This window comes from Rhinatrema bivittatum, chromosome 16, assembly GCF_901001135.1.
Source record: "Rhinatrema bivittatum chromosome 16, aRhiBiv1.1, whole genome shotgun sequence".
NCBI classification, from domain to species: Eukaryota; Metazoa; Chordata; class Amphibia; order Gymnophiona; family Rhinatrematidae; genus Rhinatrema; species Rhinatrema bivittatum.
Window position 1 is genome coordinate 10,438,047 of NC_042630.1, and position 20,045 is coordinate 10,458,091.

General features: G+C 43.2%; 2 protein-coding genes across 11 annotated transcripts in view; one reads left to right on the forward strand and one right to left on the reverse strand.

Annotated features, from left to right (window-relative positions):
* Positions 1-3,218, reverse strand: part of LOC115078735 (heterogeneous nuclear ribonucleoprotein C-like) — a 43,578-nt gene extending 40,360 nt beyond the window's left edge. For 2 of the 9 annotated variants that reach the window (XM_029581743.1, XM_029581737.1), the window contains exons 1-2: positions 2,967-3,119; positions 122-167 (exon numbers count right to left, since the gene is read on the reverse strand). Coding sequence is in view for 5 of the 9 variants with exons in the window: in XM_029581737.1 (XP_029437597.1) it covers positions 122-127 (6 nt within the window). In the remaining 4 variants the exon portion in view is untranslated. Of the gene's footprint in view, positions 1-121; positions 168-2,601; positions 2,753-2,966 lie in introns of those variants that run through there. The other 7 variants (XM_029581739.1, XM_029581736.1, XM_029581745.1 and 4 more) reach the window with 6 other exon arrangements.
* Positions 3,219-9,545: 6,327 nt separating this feature from the next.
* LOC115078164 (olfactory receptor 6F1-like) lies at positions 9,546-11,859 on the forward strand. 2 transcript variants are annotated; one of them, XM_029580889.1, is made up of 2 exons: positions 9,546-9,569; positions 10,320-11,859. In XM_029580889.1, exons 1-2 carry the CDS (start codon positions 9,546-9,548, stop codon positions 11,217-11,219), a joined length of 924 nt encoding a protein of 307 aa, XP_029436749.1. In that variant the 3' UTR covers positions 11,220-11,859. The 2 variants fall into 2 exon arrangements, with proteins under 2 accessions (XP_029436749.1, XP_029436748.1); XM_029580888.1 differs by lacking the exon at positions 9,546-9,569 and having other exon boundaries at positions 10,287-11,859.
* The last annotated feature ends 8,186 nt before the right edge of the window (positions 11,860-20,045 follow it).

Here is a 20,045-nt window from a genome sequence, read left to right on the forward strand (position 1 = left end):
CAACCAGCTAAACAGAACTCTAATTTTGAAGCATCCAGTACTGCTGCTTTAAGTTGGCAAGTTCCTGAGAAAAAAAAAATCCCACCACAAGCTCCCTCCCCCAAACCCGGCATACACGCACCATCATGGCGTCACTGGCTGAGACCGAAAATTCAACACACAAAGACCTGCGAAGAGAATTTTTAAATGGATCACCACACACCACATTGGCGTTTTAACGCTAAACAAATGAGACACACATGCTTACAAAACACTATGGCTGAACCAATTTTTTTTTTTGGCTGGTTCTCACTACTTCCAACTTCACATTAGTATGTACCCCCTAAACCAAGCCCTGATCAGCACCAAGGGCAGGCCTAATTTACTATTAGCTCCTCCCTCCCCTACTTCCATCTCTATGGAGTAAAAAAAAACAAACACATTTTAGTAAATAAGGCTCTAATTCTTCATTTATTAAACCCATTTTCTAATAGCAATAGTGCCCATGGCAAAGAGCATTATCAGAAGTCTTTACCCACATTCAGCCAGGGCATTTATATGGACCTGGATATTTGGGGGGGGTGTGTGTATATATATATTTATATTTAACGTGAGAATAATAATATATATATATATATATATATATATATATATATACACATACATACACACACACAAACGTTTGTTTAAATTCACCTTAACTGTTCACCTCACGTATGTGTACACATCTTATTTTTAAATGTTTCAAATTAAACTATTCTGCATCACAAAATAGCACAATTATTAAACAAACCATAGCAATAAAGGAAATAAAATGGTCCTCACTCATATATTGTCCCCCTTTGCATCAATGATGGCTTGCAGTCTTTTGTGACAATTGTGAATGAGACCCTTTATTTTCTCATGTGGTAAAGCTGACCATTCCGCTTACAAAAAGCCTCCAAATTCTGTAATTCCACGAACTGCCAGTTTTCAGTTCTTTCCAAAGTGGTTCAATGATGTTGAGGTCAGGAGACTGTGACTGTTACTCCAGAACCTTCACTTTGTTCTGGTGCCTTGGCCTTATGTTTCGTATCATTATCATATTGGAATGTCCAAGTATGATCCATGCGCAGCTTCTTCACCTATTTGTGCAAATGTCCCTCCAATATTTTCTGATAAGATGCTGCATACATCCTACCATAAATTGACTAAATTCCCTGTGCTACTGTAGCTCACACACTCACACACCTAAAACAGCAGAGATCCACCTCCATGCTTCACAGTAGGGATGGTGTGCTTCTCTTCATAGGCCTTGACTCCTCTCTGAACAGGGCATTTATGGTTCTGCCATAAAGTTCAATTTTGGGCTTATCGCTCCAAATTATTTTGTTCCAGAAGTTTTGAGGCTTCTCTAGGTGCTGTTTGGTGTATTGTAAGCAGTCTGTTTTATGGCTTTGGTTCAGCAACAACCTTTTTTCCGGTAACTCTACCATACAGCCCATTTTTGTTCAAATATCGCCTTATTGTGCATGCTGAAATACCCACACCACTTTGTTTCAGAGAAGCCTGTATAACATAAAAGTTGCTCATTGCTTTTTCTTTGCATCCGGACAAAAGTTTCCTGGCAGTTGGGTTTGAAATCTCTCTTGGCTTACCCGAGTGTGGCCTGTTAATAACAGAACCCACAATTTTCCATTTCTTAATCAGAGTTTGAACAGTACCGATAGGCATTTTCAAATCTTTGGATATCTTTTTATATGTTTTTCCTGATTTATAAAGTTGAACTGCGTTTGCTCACAAACCCTTTGATAGTTCTTTTGCTTTCCCCCATGCTTCAGTAACCACCAAAATCAGTGCAGCCCTGGATGAAATGCACAATGGTTTCTGAAGAGCTAAGAAACGTAGCATCTGTGTATAAATAAGTTACAACACAAACAAGGATTCTTACCCTTCATTGCCATCTCAACTCATGTGTGTCAACTGAGTGCACATTATCAGCCCAAACATTCAAAGGCATGCAAACTTTTGAATAGGACCATTTTATTATTTGCTTTATTATGGTTTGTTTAAATGACTGTACTATTATTGTGATGCATAATAGTTTAACTTAAAACATTAAAAACAACACAGTTCTGCCAGGGGTATGCATACATACTGATGCATGTGACAAGTTTTCTAGATCATTCTAGTCCATTGTACCCACACTTTTAAAATAGATATACAGAAAGTACTTATACAGCATACATATAGCAACAAAATAAGTTTCAACTTGCTCTTTTTATGCCTAGTTAAATATATGCATATATACAGTAGCATTCATATACTTGCAACCTAACATGTTTTCATGTACAACACTTTAATACGTTATACAGAGAGCAGGATATAAATTAGCTATGCGTGCGCTCACTGTATTCTGACATTAAACTATCGATTAAAAAAAAAAAAACCAACCCTCTTCCATAGCCATTGCTACAAACGGGATATTTCTACAAATGCACATAGCGAGATGCACACAGAACTGCGCAGGCCCAGGCGCCGCGGCCTATACTCTAAGCTCTTCCTATCTCCCTCTCACTCGGTCATCCCGCTTCCCCCTCAGCGCCATGCTACAGCCACACGGTGCCGCGCTCCCCGGCTCACCTCTAGCTCGCCCTGTCCGCGGCGGCGCTACTGCTTGCCTACTTTCTCCTCTCTCGTAGCCTCCGTCACAAAATGGCGGTCGTCGACGGCGGCAGCTTCTACCCGCGCTCGCTCTAGTTTTCCTCAAACCGCCTACTAGACTAGTCCCCGCCCCCTCACCTCGCAACCAAACTAGTCCGGCGCTTCTTCCTTCACCTCTATTCGTTGGTGCTAGCGTCGATCAAAAGGCCCGTACAATTAGGACTCGCATCCGGAAACGAGGGCGGGGCATCGGTGGCGACGAATGGAAAAGAATTTGACGTAGCAATCTAATCTCCCTGCCTTCCCCACCTCTGCACAAACGCCCGTCACCCACGCGCGCCTACCTCTTCGTTCGCTGATTGGTCAGTCACGATGCCGATCAGAATTCTTGGACGATGAGGAGTCTTGCTGGGAAGGAAAGCAGTTTGCTGCGCGAGGCTGTTTGGAGACGTCATGAAAGGAAGAATAGATGAGCAAGAATAGAGAGGAGGAGAATTAACAGAATTTTTTTATTCCGCTGTTTTTCCTCTGCCCTGTTTGTGAATGTTAAGGAAAGGGAATGGGGAGAAGAAAAATCGTGCGCCCCGATAGGTCGGGAGACGAGCAGGAATTAGTCACGTGCTCGCTGACAGCCGCCTTAATTGGTTTAGGTGGCTTTCTTCCGACCTTCCAACCCTGTCTTTGATTGGTTAAATTGCAGAAGCCACGCCCCTTTACTGCCGCGAATCGGTGAAAAGCGCATACCCCGGGCTAGTTATCAGCAAGGTCGTTTATGAATGGTTGGAGCTTAGTCACCATTATTGAACGTCTCATAGGTTTTTACCACTCCTGGCTGATGTGGCTAAGGAGTTAGCTAACTGAAATCTTAGCTGGATAAGCCTGCAACAGCCCTGGGGGAAGTAAAGTTATCCAAGATAGCCAATAGTACTATACCGCTAAATTAGCTGGCAAGCTTTCAGACGGCCTCAGAGCTGACCGAAAGGTAGCCGGATAAGGTTACCCGGCTGACTTTTACATAACTTAGGGAGATTTGGTATAAGTTAGCCAGTAGTTTAGCTGGCTAACTTAAGCAGGCCGCTCCATGGCCTATATATAAGACAGCAGGCAGTAAATAAGTCTCAAAATCTGTTTTCCAGTAGTGACAGTAGTGAGCAGAGACACAAAAATATCTGTTCAACCACAAAAATTATGGGATAGATAAAGAACACCAATAGTGAGAAAAATGTTTTTTTTTATCTCATTAAACAGACCTCAATCATGGGCATATAATATGCTGGTTAGCATTGGTAGTCATACGCCAAATAATATAATCATAGGTCTTAAGATGAGTGTTTTTTGATAAATTGCTTAGTGAAAGAGTTCAAAATACCGAAGAGAAATCTCAAGTATATTAGGCAGTCTCAATAGTTTTTTTTTGAAAATACCATCATCTTCAATAACTTCAAGAAGAAAGTCCCGATTACAATTTCATAAATTCAAGTGAGTTATCACTGCTTTAAACTTAGCTTTCTGCGATGTGAAGAAACGCCATGCTCATCATGTGAGGCGCCCTGAATCTTCCATCATGAATTTATCATCGTGTCGGTTAACCACTGCTCAAACTAGCATCTTGGAAAAAGGGCTGTCTTTTGTGCCTTTTTACCCTTATGATGCCTTTCAAACTAGACGTGATCTGTACAGTTTTTTCAGAAAACTTCAAATCAAATTTTGGGGGATTGTAAGGGATGCAGGACAGGGTGGGGTTAGGAAGGGGGATAGCGGGTGGCCTAGTGCCCCCACCTCCTCACTCAACTTTTGAAATTGTGTGGGCGGGAGGGAGGAGAGATGCCAGGGTGCCATTGGCCCCATTGGTTTAACTTTGTTAAAGCAATAGGCGAGAGATGGTATAACTTGGCAGCCAGATTTAGTCTTCCTCTAGCAGTGCCTAGGTTTGGCTGCCCACATTATGTCCCCAGTGCTGACAATCGGTGCTAGGTCTCTAACTTCCTGGCCATGTCCACCTTTTAGGCACCTAAATTTAGATGCTCGATCCCAATCAATTTTCATAGGTGGCCAATTTAGGCTCCTAATTCAAAGTTAGATGCCTAAACCCTTTGAAACCTGACCTTAGTATAACATAACAGATGATGGCAGCAAAAGACCAGTCTTCCCTGTTAATCCTGTTTATACTGCTAAGGATGTATCCCAGCTACCAATCATAGAGCATGAGCACTTTTAGATATAACGGCTTTTGTGGGCTTCCTCATTTCCGCCCCACCGTATTCCCACATGCAGCCACAAAACTTTACAATAATGGAAACAGCCACCAATGCCAGGATGGCTGCTGCCTGAACATCTGGACTTTGTTGTCCCCCTTGGACTTTCTGGATGGTACTCCGCCACCATCCTGCTGTATCGACTAGGCCAATCTCTGGGGGACATGTATCTTGATTTACATAATTGCAAATTTCACAATTATCAATAGTAATCATGCCATATATCAAATTACCTTTCTATATATATATAGCTTGAACTGAATGCGGGAGCAGATAGGGAGCCAGTGCAGTGACTTCAGAAGAGGGGGTTATGTGAGTGTAGCGACTTTATTGAAAGATAAGTCGTGCAGCTGAATTTAGGACAGATTGCATTGGAGAGAGATGGATTGCCGGGAGACCTGTGAGGAGCAGGTTGCAATAGCCTAAGCGGGAGGAGATGAGAGAGTGGATAAGGGTTCTGGTAGTGAGTTCAGAAAGGAAAGGAGGGATTTTGGCGATGTTATAAAGAAAGAAATGACCTGCCAGACACACCTGGCTGACCCCCTAATTAACAGCCTGCTAGACTAATCTGTCTCTTGCTCTTGGTCCTTTTCATCCTAACTCTTTAGCTGGTTGGAACTAGCTCAGCTATACCCATGGTCTAATGTCACTAGGTCATGCTTCCACAACTAAGGATCCTCTGTGCTTATGTCATGCCTTTTACTTTTTACTTTACTGTTTTAGCTTACCCCACCTGCTCTGGGAGGGCATGTCACGTATCCATGACCCATTCTTTGAAAAATATTATTGATATTACTCCTGAATCTTCCCCCTTGGAGCCTCATATCTGACCTTTTATTCTACAACTTTCTTTTCTATTGAAAGACGTTTACTTCTTTTTTTCTTTATCACTATGTCTGGGTCATAATCTCCTCTGTATTTCCTGCCCTCGTATCCCATAAGGCTTTTGGTGTAGGCCCTGCACCGTTTCTGGGAACCGTCTCCTGGAACTATGGCTTCCAGAGCTGGACATGTTACTTCAAGTGAGGTCTCGCCACTCACCTGAACAATGGCCGATCTGAAGGGGAGTCCCAGCCACTAAAGATTTAGGCCTGCGGACATTTTCTGCACACAACCACAAAAATAACACAAATAAATAAATAAATAGAGGGAACATTGGTGAGGAGCAAACAGAAGAAAGTATTCATGGTTTTTGTCACCTAAGAGCCTTTTCCAAGCAGTACAAATGGGGATTGACTTCACACATCTTACATGTGATACCCCTGCTAATACATCCCAATGGGGAGGTTTTGGCTATTATATTGCTGAAAATTACCCACGAAGACAGAGTCAAAATTGCAGAATGCAGTAATGGAATATCATAAAATCCCAGCATTCAGGCACTTATTTAGAATTTCTTCCAGCCAGTGACTTCCACGGTCAATACCATGTATTAATGAAACAAACAGAAATTGTTAAGGGACCCTCATGACACCCACACTGGTGAAATCAATTGCACCTATTTGGTGGGCCATGTGTAATCATCGGTCCAAAAACAGTACCTTTTTTTTTTTGTTTAAGTTATGCAAATAAAATCAGCCCTTTCCTGAAAGGGTGATTTCTTCGGTCCAACTGCTGTAAACAAACCCCACAAAGCGTCAATGTTTTGAGGCACGGCAGTTCTGCATCAGGGGCTCAGCGATGCCACGATGTCACGTATTGGCTGAATGAAAAATAAAAGCACGGGACAAACCATAAAGTAATGCAAGGCTTATGGTCATTTTTCATTGGTAAAATATATCCAACATAGGATGGCTGTGGCATTGACCGTGGATGTCACTGAGGCTACGCTTTAAGAAACTCTAAATTAGTGCCTGAATGCTTGAACTTCACGGTGTTATGCTGCTGACCCAGGACCTTCTTCCGCGGTACTGGTGCTAGGACAAATTATTCCTCATGAAGCATTTACACCTTTGGATTCTCATTCCTAAATTTTATGCTTTGAATTCCGTCCTGCTTATTTCTGACCCTCTAATTTACCCAGATCAGTTTAAATTCCAGTCCCGCTGTTGAAAGGGAACTCCCAGCTTTGCCATCTCCAGTGAATTTCGTAAATGTAGTTGAAAGTCTCTGTAGTATCCCCCTCTCCTATCCCCACCCTGCAGGTGCTTCCACTCTTTCTGAGAATGGTGTTCCTTAGAGCTTCTCTCTCCCTCTCTCTCCGGAGAAGAGCTGCGCTCATCGTGCGGGCTTATTAAGGGACACCATCCTCTCCTGATGCTAGCAGACAGATTCTTGTCCGTCCAACAAGAGCCACAGGCAGGTGGCTGGAAGCCATGCTTCCTCTTGCCACAAGCTGGTGATTGTTTTAGAGATTTATGCTTTGCAAGATAAAATAAGAAAACTGAACCAAAAAATAGTAGAATCCAATAAATAAATTAATAATAATAATAAAAGACTAAACGGGGAAAAGAGGTGGGGAAGTCCAAGTTGTTTCACGGTGCAGGAACCACGTTGCAGCGCTCAGAGAAATGTGAGTACGGTGACTAACGCAGACTTTCGGGTTTTCAGAGTGTATTGGCCCGTTACACTCCAAGCCGCTCACTTAGGTCTGGTGAGAGGAATCTTCTTGTTCCTCCCGTTATGAGAATTTTCTTTACAGGAAACTTGCGTGAGGGCTTTTTCCATTATCAGACTTCCTATGCTTTGCAATGGGCTACTTAGTGAGCTGAGGGAGGAGTCTGATGACCTCAGATTTAGAAAGAAATTACATTCTCACTTTTTTTTTCAAGCAGGCATTTTGATCAGAGCAGTGTATGTTGCATTGCTTATTTTACATATCTTGTGTTTGCGAAAGTGTTCCGTTGAAATGTTTCCATTAACTGTAAATGTATTGTGATCCACACCAAACCATTGTGATTGGAGGATGTGAGATGTAAGAACTCATAAATAAAACAAATAAACTCGTTGATGTGAACAGTTCTGGATGGAAGCTTATTGGTAATTATGGGACCCAGATTTGATCATCAATCTTTATTGCGGGGGGAGCTGTAAGAAAGAAAAGAATGTGATTAGGAACTCAAGGACAAGAAGTAGGGAGAAGGAACATTTATCATGAATGCTACTCATGACCTAGATCCGTTTGGGGACATTCACCCATGAATAGTGGAGGTTGATGGGAGAAGGGGGGGATATAGTGATCTTGTCTTTTTATTTCGGAAGAGTGTTTATCCGTTTATGTATGGCATTAATCCAGATGCAAAGGCTGACATGCATGAAGGATGAATTTCCTTTCAGAATGAGAAGAACCTTTTACTTTTTTTTTACAGTTCTTGTAATAAGATTTTGGACTAGTCTAGTGTCTCATCAGGGGCTTCCCAAGCCTGTCTTGAGGACCCCATAGCAAGTCAAGCTTTCCTGGATATCCATAATGGCTATGCATGAGATCAATTTGTTTATACCGGGTTCCCAGTGTCTACAAATTTCTCTCATCGTGGATATCCCGAAAAGCTGGCTGGCTATGGAATTCCCAGGGCAGGCTTGGGAAGCTGTGGTCTGATCTGATCAAGACATCGTCCGGAAAGGTATCTAAAAATAAACTGGACATGTTCTTCACATCTAATGACGCCAGTGGTTGGAGGAATGCATGGACAGGGGAATCAGCAGAGAGAGAGAGAAAGGAGAAGGAGGGATGGGAGATACGTTTGTTTTTCGTAGCCAAAACTGTGTTGAGAAATGGAATAATCAGCATTGCTTTTCACACTCCTGCTCAATGATAAGATCCTCAGTCGTGCTATTGATGTGGTCACCCGTTTTTCTCAACATGTCCGTTCCTTATGCCTGGCTCACCAATGCAGGTAGTGAAAGAATCACCAGGCAAGGCTTTAATGTTGTAAGGAACTGGAACCTGTTATCTGGCTTGCCTGCACATGTTAACTGGATTGTAAGTTCTGTTGAGCATGGACTGTCTTTATTATTGTGTATCTGGTCAGTTCTGCCTATCTTTAGGAGCACTATCGAAATGACAGGTAGTAGGTAGTAGGAACCAAAATTGCATAGATTGTGGTAAATTTGTAACAGGAAGCAATTTATGGACATTTTGGCCTCCAGATCTCACCTTCTCCCAAATAAAACCATTTTGTAACCTTACTATGCTTTGGACTTGTTTGTATGGGCAATCATGAATATTTTGTTCAATGTTGAGGTCGATTATTATTATTTTTTTTCATGATGAACTGAATGAATGTATTACAATCCCACCTGGCTATGAGACATGGACTGAATTATCAAGAAAGAAAATAATCTAAATTCTCATATCAATCACAGGATAAATGCCATGGGGAAAATACTCCCCACTGTCTCCTTCAGATAGAGTGGGCAGTGTTTGAACAGGACTTTTCACAGGTTTAGATATTTTTAGTAGTGTTGCAGTTATCATCCTTTCCTAACATGTGAAAGGCCGCAAGTTTGAAACATCCTTCCCTTTTTCTGTTGGGTTCACTACGGAAATCTATAGGCTCATCCATCCAAAGGGGAAGAATTGCAACTGGGCAGAATGGATGGATCAATTTGGGATTTTTTGGGGGATTTTTTTTGTTTTTGGTAATTTTTTTAATTTACTGTTACTAATTAGCCAATAATAATACTGTATATAATCTTTGGAGAATATGTTGGTTGTCCTTTCTTCAGATGCAGTCTCGAAAATTCACTTATGTTGTCTTTGGATAATTACCGAGTTCATCTACTCAAAGGTATTAGGGCCCACAAGTAATCAATCAAGTTTGGTTTACCAAAAACATTGCACTACAACGACATCCTTAAGATTTGTTTATTCCATATCATTCATACAAATACCCAAGTTTGCTAGTAGATATAGAAGGCACCTAACATGCTCCAATGCTTGATGGGAAGAGGTTTCATTTTTGTATGAGTTAGTGTGTTGAAGCAAACTTAATTGCTCAATTTTTCTATAATCTCATATCTGATAGACCAAGGACACAATAGTGGAAAATAAAAATAACAAGTATGTGATGATAAAATAATGCACTGTCCAGAGAAGTATGTGTTTGTTTCAAGAACTTTCAAAACTTTGCATATTTTTGAAGTATTACAAAATCTAGGATCATAGTAAGATAAGGATGTTGGAACCTCGGTTAGTAATGTGGGAGTTATTGATCAGGGGTAGGCAACTCCAGTCTTCAAGTGCCACCAGTTGGCTGGGTTTTCAGGATATCCACAATTGAATATACATGAGATGCATTTGCATGCAGTGGAGGCAGTGTTACCCAAGTGCAATTTAGTAAACAGGCACTGGGAAGAAATGTTCTAGGTTACACACAAAGAGTCAGGGACGGAAAGAGGATGCTTGATCTTCACTGATTTGGGTTTCCCTTCTGCATCTTCTCTCCAAAGGTCACAGACCATGATGCAATGACAGCTGCCCATGTCTCCAATGTGACTGAGTTCCTGCTCTTGGGTTTCTCCAGTACCCGGGATCCCCAGATCTTCCTCTTCATCCTCTTCTTGCTCTTCTACCTGCTGACCATCACTGCCAACCTTCTCATCATCACAGTGGTGAGAGCTGAGCCGCACCTCCACAAGCCCATGTATTTCTTCATTAGTAATTTCTCCTTCTTAGAAATTTGGTACACCACTGTCACCTTGCCCAAGACGCTGAACAGCCTCCTCACTGGGGACAAGGCTATTTCTTCCATTGGCTGCATAGCTCAGTTTTACTTCATCTTTTTCCTAGGGGCCACTCAGCACTTCCTCCTGGCTGTCATGGCCTATGACCGCTATTTGGCAATCTGCAACCCTCTGCGCTATTCTACCATCATGACCAACTCGGTCTGTAGCCAGTTGGTGGTGGGTTCTTGGCTGGTTGGCTGCCTTTCAATTTCCCTGCCTGCTGCACTGATGTCTCAGCTCCTTTTCTGTGGCCCCAATAAGATTGACCACTTTTTTTGTGATTTTGCACCCCTGTTAAAACTGTCCTGCACTGACACCTCCATCAATGAAGTCATTTTCTCTGTTGTGGCCTGGACCGTGATCCTGGGCTGCTTCCTGGTGACCATGGTCTCCTACATCTGCATCATCATCACTATCCTGCGCATCCCATCCTCGGTTGGGCGCCAGAAGGCCTTTTCCACCTGTGCCTCCCACCTTACTGTTGTCAGCATCTTCTTCGGGACTGTGATCTTCATGTACATCCGCCCTAAGGCCAAAGATTCTTCCCATGTGGATAAAGTGATCTCAGTCTTCTATTCTGTGATCATCCCATTGTTGAACCCCATGATCTACAGCCTCAGGAACAAAGAGATGAAAGATGCCCTGAAGAAGGCAGTGAACAAGTGCAAGGGCTAGTGAATAGGGTCACTGAAAAAGATTAAACATGGAAAACCCACAGGATATTGGATCCTTTGACATTTTCTTTTTTTTTTTTAAAGAAAGCACTGGTTCTCTGAATATCTATACTGTCTGATGCCCTTGTTTGACTTTCCAGAAATACATAAGGAGATTTCAGCAAAAGCTTAAACTCAACCCTGGAAGGAATACGTACTCCCATGGTGAGCTGATCACCTGAGTGCCCTCTTGATGGCAGGTCTTCATGTGAGACTGTCATACATACTTTTCTATCTTAATAAAACATGTGACTTTGCACAGTATATTCCTGCTCTATCACGTGACTGTAGAATCTTATGTTAATGTTGTGAGCGATGATTATGTTAGTCTCTTCCCTGCAGCCCTGTCCAAGATGAGGTCTGTTCCTTGCTGATGATATCATCATTGGTTAAAGGGGAAGCTGCCTGAACATTAGTGTATAAGTTATTTAGGGAGGAACCAGGGCCAGTGGAAACATTTGAGGAGGGGGACCCTGTTGAAAGGGCTGTTCTATGCAAACCGGTGTGATATTTTGAATCGAATATCGGTAAAGAAAAATAAATAAATAAAGGAAAATATTTGGTCAAAGATCATTGTTACAGATTCTTGTGTCACCTCACAAGTCAAACCGTGTAAGTACGAGCTCTAGTAGCACTGATTGTGGATGTTCTGGGAAGAGGGGTAAGGACTGAGTATCAGTACAAGTAACTGGGAGGAGGAGGATTGGACTGATTAAAAACTTCTAGTCTGCTGTAGCAGTTTTATCTTTTGCGGTTGTCTTTGGTCTCTTTATTAAATCATTTTGTTTATTTCACGCTTGTGGTTTCCTTCCTGAGCCCCGTAGTTGAACTGATTTATTCCTAGGAGGCATGAGCTGGTGTTGCCCCGGAGGTGTGCACACATCTCCTCCCTCTCCCCCCGGAGTGCCAGTCTACACTCAAATGGGCATCTTGGTGAGAAGCTCAGCGTCTTGACCCGGCAGCTGAGAGGTGAGCCCGGAGTGGGTAGAGAACATCCACCAGGACGGGTGGGAGAAGAAAAGGATCAGGTCTATGACCGCTGCCTTTCCGAAGTGGGGCTTTTTACACCTGTGTGACCATAGAAAATCCACGGTGATTAAACAGCTCTTTCTTCCATTCTTGGAATGGTGGTAACCTGATTAAAAAAGGGAACATCAGTCAGAGACACAATGTAAACGAATCATCACAAGCACCCAGTTTTTAATCTAGCAAGGGAGGAGGGAGGTTGGGATTGAAGGGAGAGGGGGGGACTTGTTTGGCTGATGATTCAGTTTTGGGGAATTCAGATTCACCATGGTGGGAGTGCTGTAGCAGGAGGTGCTCTCAAACACTCTGTAAACACTAGGAGGGCATCTTTCAAACTGTGCTCAGAATTGTAAAGCCTTCATATACGTTTTTACCTGCGGACTGTACGTCAGTGTTGCAAGGGAAAAAGTTACCTGTGAACGTTGAGTTGTCTTTCCATCTATTCATGGGGATCATGAAGCCCGGTCAGATCACTCTCGCTGCAATGCCCCTGCGTGTGCACACAGGCGTCCAGCACGTAGAAGACATGGTTCTCCACGTTACCGTTAAAGCAGTGTATGTACCCGTTGTGCTGGGTCTTCTGTGGCTACAATGCCACTCTCCGCAGTTTGATGGGGCTTCACTACAGCTGTCCAGCCGGGGCCCTCCTTGCCACAACTCTCCACGGCGAATTGAACCGCCCCTTCCGTTTCCCTTTAGCAGCCAACCTAGTGGGGTTGCCTCCCCCCACCTTAAGTTGACTATGTAGATGTCTTCTCCAAAAAGGAGGCTGAGACGCTGCCCGCTCATGGGGTGTATGGCTGTGCCATGGAGCTGCTTGCTAATTCCTCGTGGCAGGGCGTACCTACTATCTGTCCTGGAAACCCAAGCAGTAACAGAAGGCCATGCCCTACAGGGCCAGACCAAGGGTCTATCAAGCCCAATATCCTGTTTCCAAGTTCCTGGCAGGATCCCAAGGGGTAGAGAGATTCCAGGCTGCTTATGCCAAGAATAAGAGGTGGATATCTCTGCAACTCTCCCTTAATAATTGTTAATGGACTTTCCCTCCAGGAACCTGTCCAAACCTTTTTAAAACTTTCACCACATAGCAACAAATTCCAGAGCTTAATTAGGCATTGAGTAAAAAAATATTTTCTCTTATTAGTTTTAAATGTACTACCCAGTAACTTCATTGTGTCTTTCTATTATCTGAAAGAGTAAATAACCGAGTCACATCTACTCGTTCAAGACCTCTCATGATTTTAAAGACCTCTATCATATCCCCCCTCAGCCGTCTCTTCTCCAAGCTGAAGATTCCTAACTTCTTTCAACAAAGGGAACAGAGACCATCTTTGCGTCAGACGCAAGCTTAAATGTTAGTGTGGTCCAATCCGTCACTTACACGTCATCTCTAGGTATGACGTCAGTATCTTTTGTTGAAAGAAGTTGCGAGACGATGTTCATCCATTTTGAAGGTCTGACTGCACGCCGACCCGAGATAAGTAAAAATTTTTAATATATTGCTTGAAGGATATATAGTGGATAACAGTCTGTAACATTATATTAATATAGGTATCGATTTAACAGAGAAAGATTGCCTACGATAAGAATTCGATTTAACAGAGAAAATTTGCCTACGATAAGAATTCTGCACTTTTGCCAATAGCTCCTGATGAAGCAGCTGATGCTGCGAAACTTCGGCCGTATGTTGAGCTCTATTCAAATCTTACATCATATAAGATAACAAGTGCTACTGTATTGCAGTGAAGATAAAAATTTTTTTATAAACATGCAAAATTGAAAAAATTGAAAAAATATATACAGAAAAAGACTGCCGCAGATGATTAGAGGTCCGGGCGGCTCTCCTGTCAAACACTAAGAGAACACGCTGACAGGCTTGATGATGCGGCTATATAATTTAAAGGAAACATAATATCGTTAGATATATCCTTGTGGTGAGACGGCGATTCAGAGAATTATATTGTGACATTTCCTTTTACATTGGTATTTTTAAACAATATCCATGCCTGAGCTACACTCTTAAACTTTGCAGTTGCTCCTTTCAGTTTTTTCTTAACTGTTTTCCTCATTTTATCAGTCTCCTTTTTGAAAGTTAAATGCTGTCGTAGTAGATTTCTTTTTTGTGCTCCTTCCAATTATTAAATCAAATTTGATAATGTTGTGATCACTATTGCCAAGTGGCCCCAACATTGTTACTTCTTGCACCTAATTGTTATGCGTGCCATCTGTGGCAGACCCGTGGCGCAGCCCTCTCATCTTTCTATACAGACTCCAGCCTCTGGTTCCTCCTCGCTAACGGTGGTAGGCCGCCAGCTTCGACCTTGGGCCGCTCCTGGTGTCTCCAGCTACGCCACGGTTCCCAGTGACTCAGCTCAGGATGCCATTGCTCGTCGGGTCTCTCCGCATGGCCCACGGAGAGATGCCACTACCCACGCCGCGCCCCTCCCTAGGCGCGCGTGCTTCACTGATCCTTTTGAAGGGCCCGCGGCGGGAACCTGGCTGCAGCCCCGGATGATGATGTCAAACTCTTCAGTATATTTCTCAGGCCTCGCTCCATAGCGTTGTCTTTGCAACAGGCCTCCTCGCTACTCAAGTACTCATTGCTGATAGAGAATCGTCTCTACGCTTGTTCCTGACCTTTGTTGTTCCTGGTTCCTGCTCTCCTCGCTCGTGTCCCATCTATGTTTTAGGTTGAATACACGGATATCGACTTTACTTCGCCTGACCAAGCTTCTGCCTATCTCCAGACCCAGACCTCCACTACACCTGACCATGCTTCTGCCTATCTCCAGACCCAGACCACGAGGTTGGTTAGCAAGAGTGGTTGGTTCAGTCCAGACTTTGCTTCTCCTGACCACGCTTCTTCCTATCTCCAGATCCAGACCTCCGCTATGCCTGACCACGCTTCTGCCTATCTCCAGACCCAGATCTCTGCTACACCTGACTATGCTACTGCCTATCTCCAGACCCAGACCTCTGCTATGTCTGTCTACGCTACTGCCTGTCTCCAGACCCAGACCTTTGCTACGTCTGACTACGCTACAGCCTATCTCCAGACCTTGATCATTGCTTTGATTGACTCTCGCTATTGATTTCTCCGTGATCAGATCTCAGCATTGTTTGCCAAGATCTCTGCTTTGCTGCCAGCCCTGATCCAAGCCTGTCATTGACGCCTCTCCTAGCCTTCTCCCTGGACATGGACTTATTAGGATCCGGCCTACCTTTGCTCGAGCGCCCTCAGCCAATCTCAGTTCCATTGGTGCCCGAGTTCCAGTACCTTACCCAGTCCAGAGTAGGACTATGCCACCTATTATCTGCTGTCTCTGGGCTGAACCAGCCACTCTTGCTAACCAACCTCGAGGCCCACCTGCCGGCCCCAGCATCCAAAGGTTCAACTCGCGGGGAATGAGGGCTGGTATAAGCGAAGCTCCAGCGGCGTCTGCCTATCAGCCCACTCCACCTGCCGACGGAGGGGACCCGTAGGTCCCTACCTACAGGTTGCGTCAACCCCACCTTGGCCCAAGGGTGCACCTCCGACGCAACATTAATCCTGTGTTCCACTAAGGTCCAAGTCTAAAATAATTTCTCCTCTTGTTGGTTCCTGTACCAGCTGCTCCATGAAGCAGTCATTTATTTAATCTGGAAACTTTACCTCTCTAGAATGTCCTGATGTAACATTCACCCAGTCAATATCGGGGTAATTGAAATCACCCATTATTACTATGCTGCTGATATTGTTAGCTTCCCTAATTTCTTTTAGCAATTCATTGTCTGTTAGTTCATTCTGGCCAGGTGGATGGTAATACACCCCCACTACTATTTTCGTCCCCTTTTCACCTGGAATTTCTATCCATAAAGATTCAACATTGCATTTTGTTTCCTGAAGAACTTTTATCCTGTTTGACGCAATGCTCTCTTTAACACATAGTGCCACCCCTCCACCAATTTGATCCATCCTCTCATTTCGCTATAATTTGTACCCTGGTATCACAATGTCCCATTGGTTATCCTCCTGCCATCAGGTCTCTGAGATAGTAATTATATCTACCTCTTCATCCAGTGCTATACACTGTAACTCTCCCATCTTATCTTTTAGACTTCTAGCATTTGTATATATTTATTTATTTATTTATTTATTATTTTTATTATACCGAGTTTCATGATATGAATCACATCAACCCGGTTTACAATTAACAATGTGAATAACTGCAGAGAGTAACATGGTAGAAACATTTCCCAATTCGACATCAAATATAATAAGAAACTTAACAAATAAAAACTTAACATATAGACAAATAAAAACTTAACATATAGACATTTCATTTGTATTAACAACCTGCGCATCAGTTGACAGAGGTAATTTGGAATCTTTCTGCACTTTATTTAAAGGCACCTGATCCCCTTTGGCATTTATTGCAACCTCTCTACTGGGATTCCCTATTTTCCCTGTTCTCTTAGTATCCTTAAAGATAAATTATTCTGAACCATATGCTTCTGAGTGACTATCATCTTTCCCCCATCATTTATTTATTTTATTTTTGGTTTTTATATACCGGAAGTTCCTGTATACAATACATATCACTCCGGTTCTCATTTAACAGAAATAACTATCGCCGGGGAGGCGGTTTACATGGAACATATCGAAATAATGAACGGATAATATATAATAAAGTACAATCTATTGGGAAAAACAACTAAGATCAACTTAGAACACAACTTGGAAACATATAACTGAAGTAATATAAACATTAGATTATTGCTGTAAGGCAAGGATGGTTGTTGTTCTTCTTGCTTTTAGCTCTCTGGGAAAGCTTGACGGAAGAGCCAAGTCTTGAGTTTCACTTTAAAAGTAGTATGGCACGGCTCAATGCGGAGGTCCGGTGGTAGGGAGTTCCAGAGAGATGGGCCCGCTGTGGATAGAGCGCGTTTCCTCAGGGTAGATTTTGCAGGTTGGGTGATCATTCTGTTCTGGTATGCCCTTCTGGTTGGTTTTTTAGAGGAGTGTAGTTGAAGCTGGAAGGTTAAGTTGAGTGGAGAGATGTTATGTAGGGCCTTATGAATCATCATGCAGGTTTTGAACTGAATCCTATATTTGATGGGCAGCCAATGGAGATGCTGGAGGATCGGGGTGATATGGTCCCTTTTTTTGGCGTTTGTAAATATCCTTGCAGTGGCATTCAGTACCATCTGGAGTGGTTTGGTGGTGTATGCGGGAAGGCCCTGCAGGAGTGAATTGCAGTAATCTAGTTTAGGGAGAATGATGGCTTGGAGTACTGTGCGGAAATCCCTATAGAGTAGAAGAGGCTTTAGTTTCTTTAGCACTTGTAATTTAAAGAAGCATTCTTTTGTAGTGTTATTTATGAATTTATTGAGGCTGAGTCTGTTGTCTAGTAGTACTCCCAGATCTCTGACTTGAGGTGCGGTGGCATATCCTGAGGTGTCTGGAGAGTTGCTGGATGTTGGCGGGGCAGGTTGATCCGGTGCTATTATGAGTATTTCCGTTTTGTTGGTGTTTAGAACCAGGTTGAGGCTGGTTAGAAGATCGTTGATGGATGAGAGGAATTTTTTCCAGTAGTCCATGGTTTTGTGTATGGTCTCCGTGATAGGGATGAGAATTTGTATATCATCCGCGTATAAGAAATGGGTGAGCTTGAGGTTAGTAAGTAGATGACAGAGTGGGAGAAGGTAAATGTTGAAGAGGGTGGGGGAGAGTGATGATCCTTGTGGTACCCCCATCTTGGCTTGGATGAGGTGAGATTCCTTGTTGTTTATCTTAACTTTGTATGTTCTGTTCTCTAGGAAGGACTTAAACCAATGGAAAGCTGTTCCTGTGATGCCGATGTCTGTAAGACGTTGTAGTAGGCTAGGGTGGTTCACGGTGTCGAACGCTGAGGAAAGATCCAGAAGCGCGAGGAGACAAGGTTGGCCTTTTTCGAGATTGAAGATAATGGTGTCCGTTAGTGTGGATAATAAGGATTCGGTGCTCTTTTTCTTCCGGAATCCATATTGGTTAGTGGTGAGGATATGTTGTCGTCAAGGAATTCAGAAAGTTGTCTGTTGACAATTTTCTCCATGATTTTAGCTAGCATGGGGAGGTTAGCTATAGGTCTGTAGTTAGCCGGGTCTGTGGTGGGAAGGTTGGGTTTTTTGAGGAGAGGTTTGAGCAATGCTAACTTGAGTTGGTCCGGAACTTGGCCTTGGGCGAGGGAGCAGTTAATGATATCTGCAACTGGCTTGGCAATGATGTCAGGGATTGAACTCAGCAGGTTTGATGGTATATGGTCTAAGGGGTGAGAGGACGGTTTTATCTTCCTAAGGATGTTCGCTATTTCTAGGGTAGACGTGGGTTCAAGAGTTTCGAGCGCTGCTGTGTATGTGTTGGTTTGACGAGTGGTTGCTGTAGCTGATTGCGGGCTGTGGTTGCTTGCGTGGCTTGTGTGCGGCGTAGGCCCTTTGAGGGGGGCTATGAGTGCGGTGATTTTGTTGTCGAAAAAGTCGGCAAGCTCACTGGCTTTTTTAAGAGCTTGTTCATCTGGGATGTTTGGTCCAGGAGGTTTAGTGAGGGCTGAGACATAAGAGAAGAGGGCTCTTGAGTCAAATGAGAAGTGGTGTATCTTTTTGGAGAAGAATTCTCTTTTTGTTTTGTTGATTTCGTTTCTGTAGGTGTTGAGGCATGATTTGTAGTTGAGGAGGGTTGTTGTAGATGGGCTTTTACACCATTGGTTTTCCTTGCTTCTAAGCTCGTGTTTACGAGTCTTCAGCTCTGTGGTGAACCAAGGTTTCCTGTTGTCTTTGTCCGGGTTGATAAACTTTGTTGTCATGGGACACACTTGATCTGCAACCTTGTTGGTGATGTTGCTCCATGATGAGGTTGCTGAATTGGCGTCAGTGAGGTCCAGATTCATTAGTTCTTTGGCTAGGTGTTTGCTTAGGTGATCTCCTGAGCACTGTTTCCTGACTGAGATGGTGATTGTTTGAGTTGTTTGGGGAAGAGGCTCAAGGATCTTTAACGTTGAGGAAATGACTAGGTGGTCCGTCCAAGGAACCGCAAGGCAGGTTGGGGTGGAGTGGGATGAAAGACCATCGTTTATAAAGATCAGGTCTAAAGTATGACCAGCTTTGTGGGTGGGTTCTGTCACAATTTGTCTGAAACCCATATGGTTGAGGGAGGAGAGAAGAGTTTTGCAGTTGGAGGAATGAGGTTTAAAATCTAGTTTAAAATCTGCGCTATCTCCTTTTTAAAGGTTAGTGCCCGCAGGAGAATTTTGACTGGGCTTTCATTTGGCCCTCTACCTCCTTGGCCGGGACTGGCTTCTTTTTTACCTCCAAGAAGGATGGCACCCTACGCCCCTGCATCAATTACAGAGGGCTAAATGCGATTCCAAAAAAAGATCATTACCCTTTACCACTTATCACCAAGTTATTTGACCATCTCCAAGGATTGAGAGTCTTCACTAAGCTGGACCGCTGTGGTGCCTATAACTTAATCTGGATTCGGCCAGGGGATGAGTGGAAGACAACATTCAATACACGAGATGGGCACTATGAGTAACTAGTAATGCCTTTTGGGTTATACAAACACCCGCTGCATTTCAGAAAATTATGAATGAAATCTTCAGAGACATTCTCTACGTTTGGGTCATCGTTTATCTTGATGACATTCTCAGTTTTTCTAAGGATCTTAACTACAAAATTATTCAGAGTAGTTAAATCACAAGCGGATGGTGATATATTACAGGAGGACCTTGGAAGACTGGAAGAT

What these genes read in the sequence shown, in the direction of transcription:
- LOC115078164 (XM_029580888.1), top strand. Translation starts at nt 10,287, where the DNA reads ATGACAGCTGCCCATGTCTCCAATGTGACTGAGTTCCTGCTCTTGGGT.